Raw genomic sequence first — 15,168 nt, forward strand, 5'->3', positions numbered from 1 at the left:
AGCGGTGAACTTTACTGCTCACTGCTGACTAAATATCTAAGACATTTTAAAATCGTTTTAGGATCAAATCGTCCAAACATTTACTTAACAAGGTTAAGCATCGGCCCCAAAGACGTTCTTTATGTTACTAAAAGAGAGATTGTGTAAACTGAATGCACCTCCCGAGATAATGAGATCGGCACTTTACAAGAAACCACTCGATACAAAGAGTAAACATTTTGATATCAGTCAGGGAACTAGACAAAATCTTGCCTGTGGAACTCGGAAGAACGAATTGTAACGCACGGTTTTCTTCCGCCCAAAACCGAAGAATCAGCTGCAACATACCCGGGATATACAAACAATTATCAAAATTCTCTCCAGCAGAGACAGCTATGTACAGCATGCATGGACAATGAAAACGACTGCCGGAAAATAAATGAAATAAGAGCAAGTCTAAATTTTTGGGGGCTCTGATGTCTTTGTTTCTACGACCTTGGAACCACTACATAAATATATTAAACAGCTTCATAAATATATTAAACCACTGGACTGACAAAATTATCCCAAAGAAACATGCTTTCAAACGCCACTCTGCAGGCTTAATGCAATTTACGGTGAACAATGATTTTTTTAACAGGACTGCCAAAATGTCCTAATGTATCAGCGCATTGCAAAATAACTCGAGAGCCCCTTACGCGCAAAAAAAGAAAAAGATAAACGAGAGAACACTCAGAATTAATTCGAGACGACTTTCATGATTACTACATTCTCTATCACATCGCGAAATTACTTCCTAATCAGAACAGTCAGTTTTGATTTGAGCTTTATAAGAGTGAACATCATACTTAACCTTTGAAAATACTAATTGAAAGGTTTGTACTGCTGTACAATGCTATAACGCCTACAAAATATATTGGACCCGTGTTGCCGTCACCAAAATGGCATGCAATTAAACAACACAATTAAACAGCGATTAAGCAACACCCTTGGGTGAGATTCATCAACTTAGGTTGACTACATTTGACCTTACTCAGTAATTAGACCTATTAACCAACAACTAGAGAAAATATGTGAAATACCCTGATGACGACTTTGTAACAAAGTCGAAGCATACGGCAATAGACAAATATCTCATTTAGAGTAAGAAGAAAATGCTTCTAGTCGTTCAGTGCTAAGGAACTCCTGTTACCCTGTCCTTCGGTTTATTAAATGCACTGGTTCTGGTGTTCACATTTTTTTCTGGTTTGGTTTCCTCAGAAACGAAACTACCTAAGCAGTGTTTTGGTGTTTTGTTGGGATCTAATGACTCTACGGAATGAAGATTTAATCAATGAAATGCTCATTACGAAGGCATAACCGAGGAAGAATAACAGATAAATCACAACTGATGTACCTCTTGCTGGCATTTAACCTCTATCTATGTCTAATTCTGATGTAAGTATGACAGAGCAAGGCATTATGTTTTGTGCACTGATCTTGGAGAAGACGCTAAAAACATTATTTTACTGAATCTATTGAATTTCAAAGGAAGGTAGAGAATTAACCTTCACGTTATATAATCAGTATAAGAGGTAACACTTTGTTCAGAAAGAGTTGTGACTTATGTTGAGTCGAGCGAAAATACGGGGGAGCAATGCCAGTGTTAAATGCAGCGCCACTTAAAAACCCAAATTCCTCTACTTTAAAAAAGTGCAATTTACCAAGTTACCAACTGCAAAATTACAGAGGCGAAACGCTGTTTTAGATTCAAAAATAGCTGCTTGAGGTGTTTTAAAAAACTAATTCCATGATCGCAAAATAGCGAGGCTATAAAATACACAGTGCCACAAGGCTATATATATATTTAAATGGGCACACAAAATTTAGTTACCAAAATTGTCTTGTAAGGATCAGAATATTTCAAAATATTTCCACCAGGAATAGAGAATTCAGCTTACCAGCGGTTACGTGAAAGACGTTCCGTGAGTATCCACGTTCTTGTCGTTTTTGTCAGAGGAATCCTTCCTTTGTTTGCCATATTGAATAATTACAGGTTTGCCTTTAAACAAATAACCGTTTACCAGATTCAGGACTGCAGTTGCTGAGTCAATATCTAAAATCAAAAACCAAAATATACCCTATCAGAATTGTGCCTTGCTTCTCAAAATCTTCTCCTTCCAAAGATGGAAGGAGCTCGACATAAGTACATTTACATTCAAATTTTCATTGTGGCATTTCCAAAGACGAGAAGTAAAGAAAGAAAGTTGAAAGTTAAGGCAAAGCCTGTGGACGAAACAACATTGTGTAACTTGAACAAAGATATTAGTTTCTTCTCGTCGGGCACGTGAAACTACTTGAAGATTTCAAAGGTATCCCCCGAGCGTTGGCCCGTTCTCAGTGCTCACTTTGCTCTGATGAAATAAAAAGCTATTGTGTAACTTGAATTAACTTTAATTATATTGGACAAGACTAAAAGGATAAGAAGCTTACATCGTTAATGTAATCTAAATGTTAATGAATCAAAGATTACGATTAAACAGCTATAGAACACCTTCTCAGAGGTAATTGAAAACACAAAGCCAAGATTAGGGCAGAATGACACTTTTTAGACAAAAGAAAAATAATCACGGTCACAATGAAATAATATCTCGTTTCCTTGCCCATACCACTAAGCTCTGTTCTGTTGCCTTGCTTATGCACACGTGACTAAACCACGATATATACCAAAAACACGCGCTTCAAATAACGATTTCCAGTTATTTCTCTACACGCTTTAGGGTCATTTTAATGAAAATCAGGCACGGACTTAATTGTCATTTCAAGTGTGTAGCAGTGTGCACGCGCTCATCGGTTCGTTCAGGCAATTTCGAGTTTTCAAGGTCGTGTAACCATACACGACATGTCCTTTGCTTACATACATGTCCTTTGCTTAGTCTTGGTATAGAATTATCAAGTGATCTTCCTTCGACACTTCTGAGTTATATTTTGCCGGTTGTCTTGCGCATATACACGTAACTAAACCACGATATACACCAACGATATCACCAAAGAAAAAAAAGTGGAAAACGCAATCTTGAAATGACCTTCCAACACAGTACTGATACTTGCCTGGCAGATCAACGCACAGTGATGAAAAAAATCTATTTTGGATCCAAAAACGAATAAATTAACAACAAAAGCACTGTGAACACCATCGATTTTCTTTCTAGTGTAAACACTTCTTTGGTTACCTTTGGTTTCTCGTCAGCACATGGAACAGCAATTGAATTTCTCCTCATTTACGTGTCGCCTATTGTACACTGCTAAACTCCAGAAACCACTTATCTGCCAGATAGTTTTGTTCGGTTTAAACCTGTGCTTTAGTAAAGTTACTACTGTTTGCAATTAACTGTGTAGTGAAATGAATAATTATTCCATTATTTCTACGCTTGCTAAGCTTTTCAATTGATTAAAAACTTCCCCAGCACGCTCCAACCAATCACAGAAAACCTGCTATTTTTTTCAACCAATCAGGAACTAGTTAAGACCACTCGTTACCTGGCGTACGCTAAGCATCGGTGGTATGTTTTTGTTTTGCGGTCTTGTTTGCGGCTCAATTTTCTATGAGGTGAATTTATAAATAAAGTCACTGTTCTTGTTTTTGTTGTAAGGTTGATGAGGCGGGGCGAATCGACTACCACCTCATAGAAATCAAAATACTTCTTTGGTTACCTTTTGGTTTCTCGTCAGCACATGGAACAGCGAATGAATTTCTCCTAATTTACGCGGCGCCTTTTGTGCACTGCTAAAACTCCAGAAACCACTTATCTGCCAGATAGTTTTGTTCAACACAGTACTGATACTTGCCTGGCAGATCAACGCCCGGTGATGAAAAAATCAATATGAAATAGCAAAAAAATAGCAATATGAAACCCATAGATTTTCCGCTCTCATGTGTAAATACTTCTTTGATTGCCTTTTAGTTGTTAAAACTCCAGAAACCACTTATCTGCCAGATAGTTTTCTCCGGTTTAAACCTGTGCTTTAGTAAAGTTACTAACGTTTGCAATTAACTGTGTGGTTTAAGGAATAATTATTCCATTATTTCAACGGTTTGCTAAACTTTCCAATTGATTAAAAAAACCTTCCACAACACGCTTCAACCAATCAGAAAAATCATACTATTTTTTTCAACCAATCAGGAGCTAGCTAAGATCACTCGCTCTTTGGTGTGCGCTACACACCGGTGGTATGTCTTTGTTTTGCGGTCCTGACCAGCTTCACTGCGAGGTGAATTTGTAAATGAAGTCATCGTTGTTGTTTTTGTTGTTACGTTGATGAGACAGGGGTGGATCGACCATCACCGCACAGAAATCGAGAGCAAATAATCTTATTGTTTGAGCAGAATTCTAAATAAATTTCTAACAAATAAACGATTTTCAGTTATTTCTCTGTACGATTTAGGGTCATTTTCATGGAAATCGGGCGCGGACTTAATTGTCATTTGAAGATTGTAGTTATGTTACACGCGCTCATCGGTTTAAGTCCTGTAACGATGGATGCCCTTTGTTCAGTCTTAGTTCAGAATTGTCTGTCTTAAGTCTAGAATTATCTAGTGATCTTCCTTCAAACCTTCTGAGTTATACCTCATTGTCACTTATTTTCGCGAGACACAATTTTCGCGATTTTCAAAAAATCGCGAAATTAAAGACTCGCGAAAAAAGGTTTTCACGAAAATTGACTACGCGAAATTTAATACCCGGCTGTATAATATAATGGATTGTTTAAAACGTTAACGACCACTTGACTAGCAGCGAGGGAAAGCGCTGCGTTGCTAAAGAATAGGGAAAAAAACAGGAGTTGTTGGGATAGTAAGAGCTGAGTATGCTCTTCCTACCGTGGATCCAGTTGAAAAAAAAAATATCAATGTCGTTCAGCTGTAAGCGCAAACAGAAGGTGACATATACCCTGTATAGCTCTGCTTTCTTGCAAAGGAACATGTCAAGCTGTTTTCAGTTACACTTTGCTACATTGTTTCGTTCAGCGTCATTGGAAACAGTGCTATTGCTATGGAAAGTTAATTGTGCCAATTCTGTGACTTTACCTTTAGCTAATGAATATCAGTATTTTGACAATTTTCGCGACATTTAGTTTCTTTTAACGTATTTTTGTTTTTGGCCAAATCGCGAAATTTACGACCCGTGAAATATGCTCGTTCCATTTTCGTGAAATTAAGTTCCCGCGAAAATAAATAACAATAAGGTGTCACCTCATAGAAATCGAGCACGAGTCATGTAATCGTTTGCAGAAGTCTCACTAAATTTCTTTCGAAAACGCTTTCCAATTATTTCGCTAAACGCTTTCGGGCCGTTTTCATGCAAATCAGGCGCGGACTGAACTGTACTTGTGTACACACGCCATCGTTCCTTTCAGCAATTTAGAGTTTTTAAAGTCGCGTAACAATGGATGTCCTTTGATTAGTCTTCTCGAGAATGGAGTTATCCAGTGATCTCCCTCCGAAACTTCCATGAATGAAGAACACGTCGCCACTTTGCTAAAGAGCTCCTGCAACTGCACATTAATTAAAACTTAGATTATGAGCTCGAGATTTCTATGAGGTGATAGTTGATGAGGCCGACGGTCAAATTAACTATCACCTCATAGAAATCGAGAGCGAATAATTTAATTGTTTTAGTAGAATTCTAACTGAAATTTACTTCAAATAATGTTTTCCGTATTTCTCGACGTATTATTAAAGATCACTCGGTTTGAATTGTCATTTGGAACTGCAGTTGTTGCTGCGTCAATAATTTTAATTCTCAATAATTTCTAAGTTTTTTTACAGTCAGGAAACCGTGAACATCATTCTTTTAGTCCTCTTAGGACTTTAATTATCATTTGCATCAAAATGTTCCTCCAAAACTTTGTAAAAAAAAAACATCGCTATTTCAGACGACCTCCAGCCACTGAACACAAATGGCTGATAATGTACGATCACTGAGCCAATCAGATTGCAGCAGTTGCTTTAGTGTTCAAGCAGAATTCTACTAATGTTTGATACTGTGCTATAGCTCAGCCAATCACATTGCAGCTACTAGAATCGTTCTGATGGTTGTTTGATTCGAACTAGGTCAAAGCGTTTTCATGTACGAATAATTTTTTTTTCTTACAATGCTTATAGCCACTAAACCTGATAAAACCAACCTGGCATAGTAACAAAAGCTTGTCCATTCATCTTTCCTTTCATTAACCTGAAGGTAATTTTAGGTCCCAGTTTCTCCTGGAATCCTAAGAAGAGAGAGACTAGGTCTGCCTCTGTTACCTTGTGATGAAGATTCTTGATAAAAAGGACCTGAATGGAATCAAACATAATCAAACGTTTTCCTTTATTTATTTATTTTTCTTGGAAATAGCAATTTAAAGAAAAACACGACACTCTTCAGTTTAACAAACATGTTTCGGCGGATGCATCTCCCAGCTTCAGTGTGAGGCCTCGTCCGCACTACGGCGAAATATTTGAAAACGCATCAAATGTTTTCCGTCCACACTACGGCGGAGGAATTTGCAAATGCGACAATCACAGGCGGTAGAAACGCTTGAGTGCAATCTTGAGGGTTAGAGTTACTCACATGATTTTCGTGATGTCATCGCTTTCAAAAAGCTCCGTTTTCAAAATGTTTTCCGTCCACGCTAAAACGCAAGACCGGCGTTTTTCAGATTCCTCCAGTTTGAAGAGCGTTTTCGTAAAGCTCTGTTTTCGGTGGGCAATTGCTCCGAATTAATGTGGACGGTAGGTCTAACCGTAGAAATAAGGCTGCGTTGTCAAATTTCTTCGGCGTAGTGTGTATGGGGCCTGAATTAAGTGTGCGGTACCGCTACCGCACACCATACATCTGTCGAAACATGTTTGTTAAACTTACATGTAAGAGTGTCGGGTTTTTCTATACATTTATGTTTTTCTATACATTTATACTTTTTCACATTTTATGACGTACCACAGTCGGGGTATGGGAGAAAGAGGGCATTTGATACTTCTTGTCCTTCAATGCAAACTAACCTTGTTCGGCTCTCCTGGATTATAGTCTGCAAACTTTGGAATTTCCTTGATTCGTTCCAGCGACAGTCTATTTTGAATTATTTCCTTTTTGTCAATAGGCACAATGTTAGCCGGCAAGCTGGAAACTCCACTCTCCCTGTAGGCTGAACTACTTTCAGCGACACTGTTTTCAAATGGTTCTCCTTTGTCCAAAAAATCTTGGCTGGAATCGTCAGTTATTTTCGAGGGATGTTGACTGATATTGTGCTTGAGTGTCTCTTGGCTGTTAGAAGAAGCGAGTCCCTGTTTTGATTTTGATAATATTCTATCTGCTTCCAGCAGAGTTTGCAAGAGTGGATCATTCACAGGAACGGCTACAAGGAAAGTGATATAATGCTGAAACTGTAGATACTATGGACTGCAGATAAAGGAATAGGGACAGAGTCTTGAGAATTACATAAGGGCAAATGGCAATGAAAAGGAGTTTAGAATGAAAATACAGGTCTGGAAGAGGTGCTGGACTACTCAGAATTTATGGCACATGTCAGATTTTATGCAAAACTCAGTGGCACATTATTTGAAGATTATTTTAGATATAGAAAGGAATACAGTACCTTGTTTTCTTGGTTGCACTAAATGGCTTAAACTGTTGGCTTTCTCTGTGCCTTTCTGAAGTGACTGTTCCACCTCTAGTGCATGCCTGCTCAGAACTCGCACATTAGAATACAAATCTGGAGAGGACAGAGCCTCTTCTCGCATTTGAATTCTTTTTTCAAGATCATTCACTTTCTCTTGCTCAGCAACAGGGTTAATTCCATAGCGACCTCGTTTTGGTGCCTAAAATGTCAACGAAAAGCAAATCAGTACCAATGCAATAGAGCACTTCTAAGTTTTCTGTAAATGTGTTACCTGAAAACCTATAAAACTAACCATAACTACTGTAAAACTACTGCTGCTAATTGTTACAATATTGGGATGTGTATAATGTCATCAGTCCTATAATTTGCATATTTTATACACCTTCTTGTGCTTCGCATTCAAAGTTGACTTCCCCCCCCCCCCCCCCTCCCTCACCCTCATAGAATGTCTACCTTGCAGGCTACGGTTGCAGGCCTGATCTGTTACTTTCCACTGGACAAACCAAACTCACCTTTGGCACATAACCCTCCTGTTCAAGTTTGAACTGGATTTCATCTTGGTTGAAGCCACACTCTTTAAGAGTTTGTACATACTGCTCATGACTCTGCAGTGACTGGTAATCTTTTAAGCTCAAAGCACCCGTTTTATCAGGACAAAATGGTGCATAAGAAGATGATGATTGAAATGACTTCTTTCGGTTCAACTCACTAAAGAAAGGAAACATTTTGGAGAACATTATAAAAACGTAGGTAACAATGGCTTACAACAGCAAGATCTACAACAGTGAAACCCCCAAAAATCCACCAACAGTGTAAACCCCCTAACAGTAACATCCCCTAACAATGAAATCCCCTAACAGTAAAATCCTTTTAACAATGAAAATCCCTTAACAGTAATACCCCCTAACAGTGAAATCCTCTTAAGAAAGTGAAAAGTTTTAACCTCACCAGATTACCTTGTTTACAAGTGATGCTAATACATAATGTAAATATCCTGGTGAAAAACTTAAGGGTCTTATAAAAAGGATCCTTCAATACGTATCCTATACTCAGGTCCCTGCAAAGATCCTTTAAAAAAAACATCCCTACAAAGATGACTTAAGGATGTTTGTAGGAACTTGAAAGACCTGTGAGAAACAGATCCTCAAGAATTGTTACCTGAATTTTATAGACCTGAAAATTGTTCACAACACCCTTCCAAATCTTTCAGGATATGAATCTGAATAAAGATCCTTAAGATTGTTATCAAAATGTACAAAGGTCCTTCAGGAGATAAGAAAATCTTACACAAAATAGAAAATTTTCACTACAGGGTTAACAATGCTAAAAAAAATAAAGATACTTCTACATATGTACACACATATGTATGTAACTCCAAATGTAACTAGCTTACTAAGCCAATTTACGAGCTCATGACAAAATTTCAAGACTCTTACAAAATAGGCAGTTTTAAAATTGATTTATTTATTTATGACTATAGCCCTGAAGGAAATGATCCAAATAAATTATGTATAGTTTGTATACCAAACTTGTCAACATGTACCTTTCTAAAGTAACATGAGTGTCTAACTGATTCTTCACCATTCCTCTAAGATGCTGGTCAGCTTCAGACTCTGTCACAGTCCCTGGGATTCCAAGACGTTGATCTTCAAATGGCTGAGAGTCATCCCTGTTCATGCGAACAACTCCTCGGCTTTGGTAACGAGCAGGATTTCCACTTCAAAGTTACAAAGAAATCATACGTTACTATTGAATATGCAGAGATGGGGTCGTTAGATATGACATATGTAATGAATATGACTGCACACCTTGCATTCCACCAACTAATCATTTACTTCCTACAGTCCTAAAAGTTACTATCTCTTAACAGCAGTAAATACTGCCTCTCACCTCCTCCCACCCCCGAAAAAGTATTAAAATTTACAGGTAACTGCCATTAAGTCTGCATGTGAACCAAGTGGCCCATCAAGCCAAAGCTTATCCTGATTCCTGTAGCATGAAGTGACTAGCAGTATTTCTACTCCCCCGCTGGATGATATGGGATTGGCAGGTCTTTTTTGCAGGGTGCAGGGTGCGGGGTGCAGGGTGCAGGGTGCAGGGTGCGGGGTGCAGGTTGAAATTTAATTGTAACTGGAAAACTGCTGGCACTTAAAAGAAACGTACAGGTGGTAGACTTACCGTGACTGTTACATGACGCTGTTTACAATCGCTCTGAAAGATGGCTTCCACCTAAGTGCCAAACCCGCCGAAGTGATGGGAGGAGAGTATATTCCTATGATTTTAAGCCTGCAATAAATTATTGTATTTGAAGAAACATCTGAAATATCATCTGAAATATCTGCTGAATTTGGTTTCTTCCCTGTGAGTACCAAAATGAAAGCACACTGAGCTTGTGCTAGTATATTCTGTCCATTAAAATCTTATATTATTTCATTTCTTTATTTATATTTGCTTCATTTGTGATGGCAATCTTCTGTTGTTAAGGGAAGTGTAGCTTACAGTTCTTGTTGACGCTACGCCTAGAGATTTCAAACTCACGCTCTGTTGAAGAGACCCGAGGAGTCCGTTGAGTATTGAAAGATTGAGTGAGGTTCGACTAGAAAAATAAATAAAAATACATGTGAAGAAGAGCCGAGCGATAAGAACAATACAGGACAGAATATAAAGACTTACAAATGTTTCCTGACTGTAGCGATGATGGTGAAGCTAGGTAGAGCATAGATTTTGCAACAATATTAACTTGAAGCTATAGCAAACGTTGAAAAGATCGGTGCGCTAGGAAACCGTAGCGTTTAAATAGTCCTAATTTGCATACATAAATGGCAAGCTAAAATAAAAATTTACACATCTGAGCCAAATCTGGAATCGATGGAAACATCTGTGGAGCGGCCATTCAGATGGCTTTGAAGAGATTTCACTGGTCTCAGCGTGTTGATCAATAAGTACTTATAGCAGACCGATCGTGTTTTCACTATGTGAAAGAGGTGAGCTACTTTATGTAAGAACCCCTGACGAGTATATAGGTTATTGCTTATTTTTAGTGCCAGCAGTTTTCCAGTTATAATTAAATTTCAACCTGCAACCTGCACCCTACACCCTGCAAAAAAGACCTGCCGATATGGGATGCTAATCCATCACAGAGCTACCTCCAGCATTAAATTTGCCATTACCCATTTATACAGCTGGTGCACTGTAAGAGTTAAGTGTCTTGCCCAAGAACACAACGCAATGTCCCTGGCCAACACTTGAAGCCTGGACCGCTCAATATAGAGGCAAGCACACTAACCATGAGGCCACCAGTCCGTTTCCCATTAGCAAATCCCAAAGGTAGTGATTTTTCAAAAGTAATGGCCTTCAAAAGCAGTAACCTCAATTATGATTTAAATTTTCAGGGAAAAATATGGCAATTTAATAATATTGACGAATAAGAGACATTAAACACAAAACTTTACACTTTACATCAATACATTTTTTTCAACAAGCTTTATCCCTAATGGTCTCTAAACTACATTCAAATAAAATTTATCATGGAAACCTAGAAGAATATCCTGGTCAGTCTAACTAAGAACAGAACTGTTGATTAAAACATTTCACTGAAGCCAAGAGAGAACTTCAAGCCATTTAAAAACATTCCGACACAACAAGTGTCATTTTATTTCTTTTGTGATTTACATTTCCAGTGCCAAGTTTAAAGAACACTGCTCCAATATTTCTAGAGATATTCTTGATTCAGTGTTTTACTGTTTTAGTGAAACTACTCATGACATCATCACTTTCCTCATTTGCATAATACAAAAACGTCAACATCTCTAAAACGAGAAAAGATATTCCAAAACGGAAAACACCGTTTTTCTTCATTTTGTAAAGCCTTTCAAATGTGCAACAATCATTTTTCATTTCATAGCCACTTTAACAAGGCCTTAAGATAGTAAGACGAAAGAAACCAAACTCACCATGGAATTCCAGTCTGTTCATATGAGGTTGGATCAGGTTTGAATGGTTTTCCACTGACTGAAAATCGCATTAAAACTGATTTTAATTGAGCATGTCACTGGCATGTTGAACATGAACTTTAATACACCTGGATGCACCAACCTCGGGGTACAAAAACAATTTATCCGTCAAATACGAGCACTCTGTCCCCATGGAGTGTAAGAATGACCACTGCTAGTCAATGAATAAACCAATACTTACTCTCCACACATAGAAATTCTCTGTGTTGCATCACTGGGGTTCAAACTACAGATCATCATTTTTATTGACAGTTGTCGTGAAAAATGCGATATTACAGTTGCTGATAATAGAACAAAAAATCCTACCTGACCCTCCAACCATCTTGGAATTGTTTAACAAGACAAAGGGCGCCTGAATCGTTTGAAGTCAGTTAAGATCATTGTCAAAATCGTTGTCGCATTTCACACTTCAAGCCGGCCATTTTGAAAAATATTGCTGAAGGGATCTGGGAATGACACTTTGCTGCTTGCTAAGGTGGTTGGGATAGATTACAGCTCGATTTGATTTCTGGGAAACCAACATGGTGGTCGGATTCAACATGGCTGCCGTGTTAGTCAGTCGCGTTTCCTTGCCCTATACGTTTGGTCGAAGTGTACCAAAGATCTCGTGGATCAGAAACTTAAGTTCAGATTCTAGTGGAAATGGGAATGGAGCAAAGTTACCGATATCGTCTCTGCTGGAAAAACTTAAGAGCTCATCCGCTACCAGGGCTGATCTTTCCAAGCTTTCTGACACGCTTTCTACGGAACCCCTGCCTGAGAAAAGACCGAGTCTTAAGTCAAAGGTGACCAGGAGAAAAGGTCTCTCAAGCCGTAAACTGAAAACTGGTTTACAACGTAAGAGAGCTAATACTGAGGAATGGAAATATAACAAGATTTTACGACAAATGCGTATACAAGAAGATGTGTCTCTGGGAGAGAAATCCTTGGGGATTTCTGAATCTGGTGACCTTCTCGGCTCCTTAAAGGAGGTTGGGCAAGAACCTGGACAAGACGATGCGAAGAGTATGCTTGAGAAGTCAATCGAAGAAACCAGGAGTCGACGGAAGGATGTATTTCGAAGAATCGCGGCAAGCACATCGGAATCCACCGGGCTTGTAAGGCGAAGACCACAGAGGGTGGTAAAGAGTCTAGAGGATTTGGACAAGAGCCGACTTGATGCGGCTGAACGATCTAAGCAGAATGTAGATCCCAGCCTGAACCAGAAAATCAAAGACCTGCTATCGGAGGTCGAGATTCAACCTAAACAGCTGGGCACAGCAAAAACCATTGTTGCAGCAGTGGAGAACTGGGGCACGACTGCAAATTACCAAAGGAGAACTCTCAAGGAAGAACACGACTATCAGACCAAAGAGATGTCTTCAATTAACAAGCCCAGTGGGGTCATGCTTCTCGAAGGTGAAAGCGCTGGCCTCTTTGACGACATCATTAGCAAAGCAAACACTGCAAATGCAAAAATCAACAATGTTACTCAGTCCAATTTCTTGTACCATCTTGAGGAATTGGATAATGTCGATAAAATTGGATACCTCGGTGTCAAAAAGAATGCATTTGTGGATCAAATAAGTCTTTCTAATAGATTATGGCAGTACCCAATTGATAATGAAGTCTGCAAGATAGAAGAAGAAAATATCAGTTTTGAGGAACATGTGTTTCTGGAATACTTATTGGACGACTTCCCAAGCAAAGGTCCTGTACGCCGCTTCATGGAATTGGTTATAAACGGCTTACAGAAAAACCCCTATCTGACTGTGGAACAGAAAAAGGAGAGAGTTCGTTGGTTTCATGATTATTTTTCCAACTTTTCTGAAGAGGAACTTAGTTTTTGAGATGCTTTGTGGTAACAGAAATTCAAGGAATGTTTCATCGTGTGCTGTTTGCGTGCAGAATCCTGTCACATGAGCTTATCAATTACAAGACATATGAAATGGATACCAGGAATAGAAAGGACATGGTAACTTAGTAACTTAATGCTAAGGGATGGACCATTATTTTTGTGATTGGGGGAGAGAGTTGAGCAATTTCCAAAATAAAATTATGCACACCAACTGCCATGGGAAAAAAAATCGAGCAAGTGTTTTCTACTATCCGGGTCCAGTTTTACATGTTGAAAAAAATTCTTGCACAAGTTATTACCCATCAAAAAAAATCATGCACAGCCTGAAGGTGAAAAAAAAAATTCATGGCCCAGAAATTGCCTACTACCCTCCCCCTTCCCCCCAACTCAAAAAAATAATAGGCCATCCCTAATTTGAGTTGGTCGATGTGTAAAATACATGGATATCCTTGAACTTTTGCAGTGGTTTGGAGGTAAATCTGTATTAACATTAACACCAGGACCTATATGGAAAAGAATTACTGGACAGCAAGTAATTTTTTACTTTCAAATACGGAAAGTAAATGATCTCAACTTTAGCCAGCTTACTAATTTCACCACTTTTTTCATTTCTGGCCCATCTTTGTTCCAAAACCATTTATTGTAATTGGCAAAGCTATGCAACGTGTTGCAAATGGCCTTTGTAACTCCATTTCTGGTTCTTTCATTATGTTTCCTGCTGATAGTATGAAGTCTAATTAAACATTAAAGGTAATTCAAATGAAGAAATCATTGTTATACTTTGTGTAATGAAATGCAGCAGTGGTTATCATTTACAGAAGCCAAGCTTTGTAGCAAGGTGTCCTTAGGCCCTTTTTGCTTTTGGGCGAGACACTTCACTCTCACAGTGTTCCACCCAGGTGTATGGGTATGAACAAAATAAATGCTGCAGCCTGTACCCTCCCATAGACTAGCACCCCAAAGATATTCAGTCTTGTCATTTTACAAAAACCGGAGATGTTTGCAAGGCTACTGCCAGTATAACATTGACAGGACTTTTCTTGTACTTGGCACAGTTACACCTACTATGATACAAGAAGAAACCAGGGGTAAGTCAGTCATCTTGCAGTAACTTATGAGATTGGTACTGGAGACAAAACAGAAGATGAGAAGCAACATTGTCCTCAGTAACAATCTCACTAGGTGAGACAACGTCTTGTTTCTGAAGTAGCAAATATGGACACTGAAGGGCAAGACCAAAGTGCTTTTGATTCTAGCATCGTCCATTGTTTGTATAATAGAGGAATGAAAATTATATTTGTTGGTCAGGAATTTTGCTAAGATTTGGTGAAGTGGTTGTAGAAGCTGAAGGTGTCCATTAAATAGGGTTGCCTTGTTTATTAGAGGTCAGACTGCAGTAGCACAAAGCTTTAGTTACATGCAGCATTTTTGTTCAAGCTAAGGACCAGTTAGCTTAATCACTCCGACTTGCTTGCAGTTTGCTTTTACTAGCAGTTTAATAGGATACTGCACTTCAGTTTGCATGCGGTTTGCTTTCACTCCGGTTTACCTTAGGTAGATCTCATTATTTGTTAGTCAGCGTAATACTACAATATGTTCAAAATAATTTCAAGACCATTTCTATGAATAAATATCGTAGTAACAAACTTGTATGTATAGTCCTGCCTCGAACCTTGCTCAAGATCCTGACTGGAAATCTGACTC

At 38.6% G+C, this 15,168-nt stretch overlaps 2 protein-coding genes across 2 annotated transcripts; one reads left to right on the forward strand and one right to left on the reverse strand.

The window, feature by feature from the left end:
* Positions 1 to 1,919: 1,919 nt before the first annotated feature.
* LOC110055580 (RNA-binding protein 41-like) lies at positions 1,920 to 12,069 on the reverse strand. Its single transcript, XM_020761965.2, has 8 exons — positions 11,934 to 12,069; positions 11,568 to 11,625; positions 9,158 to 9,331; positions 8,127 to 8,322; positions 7,591 to 7,813; positions 6,998 to 7,350; positions 6,145 to 6,292; positions 1,920 to 2,074 (listed from the first exon to the last, which is right to left on the reverse strand). The coding sequence occupies exons 1-8, from the start codon at positions 11,947 to 11,949 to the stop codon at positions 1,926 to 1,928; spliced, it is 1,317 nt and encodes a 438-aa protein (XP_020617624.2). The 5' UTR covers positions 11,950 to 12,069; the 3' UTR covers positions 1,920 to 1,925.
* Positions 12,070 to 12,143: 74 nt separating this feature from the next.
* LOC110055581 (uncharacterized) lies at positions 12,144 to 15,110 on the forward strand. Its single transcript, XM_020761966.2, has one exon. The coding sequence runs from the start codon at positions 12,149 to 12,151 to the stop codon at positions 13,454 to 13,456; it is 1,308 nt and encodes a 435-aa protein (XP_020617625.2). The 5' UTR covers positions 12,144 to 12,148; the 3' UTR covers positions 13,457 to 15,110.
* The last annotated feature ends 58 nt before the right edge of the window (positions 15,111 to 15,168 follow it).

The sequence above is a fragment of the Orbicella faveolata genome, unplaced genomic scaffold, assembly GCF_042242905.1.
Source record: "Orbicella faveolata isolate gen_17 unplaced genomic scaffold, um_ofav_v1 contig_35, whole genome shotgun sequence".
Lineage (NCBI taxonomy): Eukaryota > Metazoa > Cnidaria > Anthozoa > Scleractinia > Merulinidae > Orbicella > Orbicella faveolata.

What these genes read in the sequence shown, in the direction of transcription:
- LOC110055580 (XM_020761965.2), bottom strand. An exon ending in ACTCATGTTACTTTAGAAAG is followed by an intron (nt 8,323 to 9,157) that starts GTACATGTTGAC and finishes TCCTTTCTTTAG; the next exon opens with TGAGTTGAACCGAAAGAAGT. An exon ending in AGGAGGGTTATGTGCCAAAG is followed by an intron (nt 7,814 to 8,126) that starts GTGAGTTTGGTT and finishes TTGACATTTTAG; the next exon opens with GCACCAAAACGAGGTCGCTA.
- LOC110055581 (XM_020761966.2), top strand. Translation starts at nt 12,149, where the DNA reads ATGGTGGTCGGATTCAACATGGCTGCCGTGTTAGTCAGTCGCGTTTCC.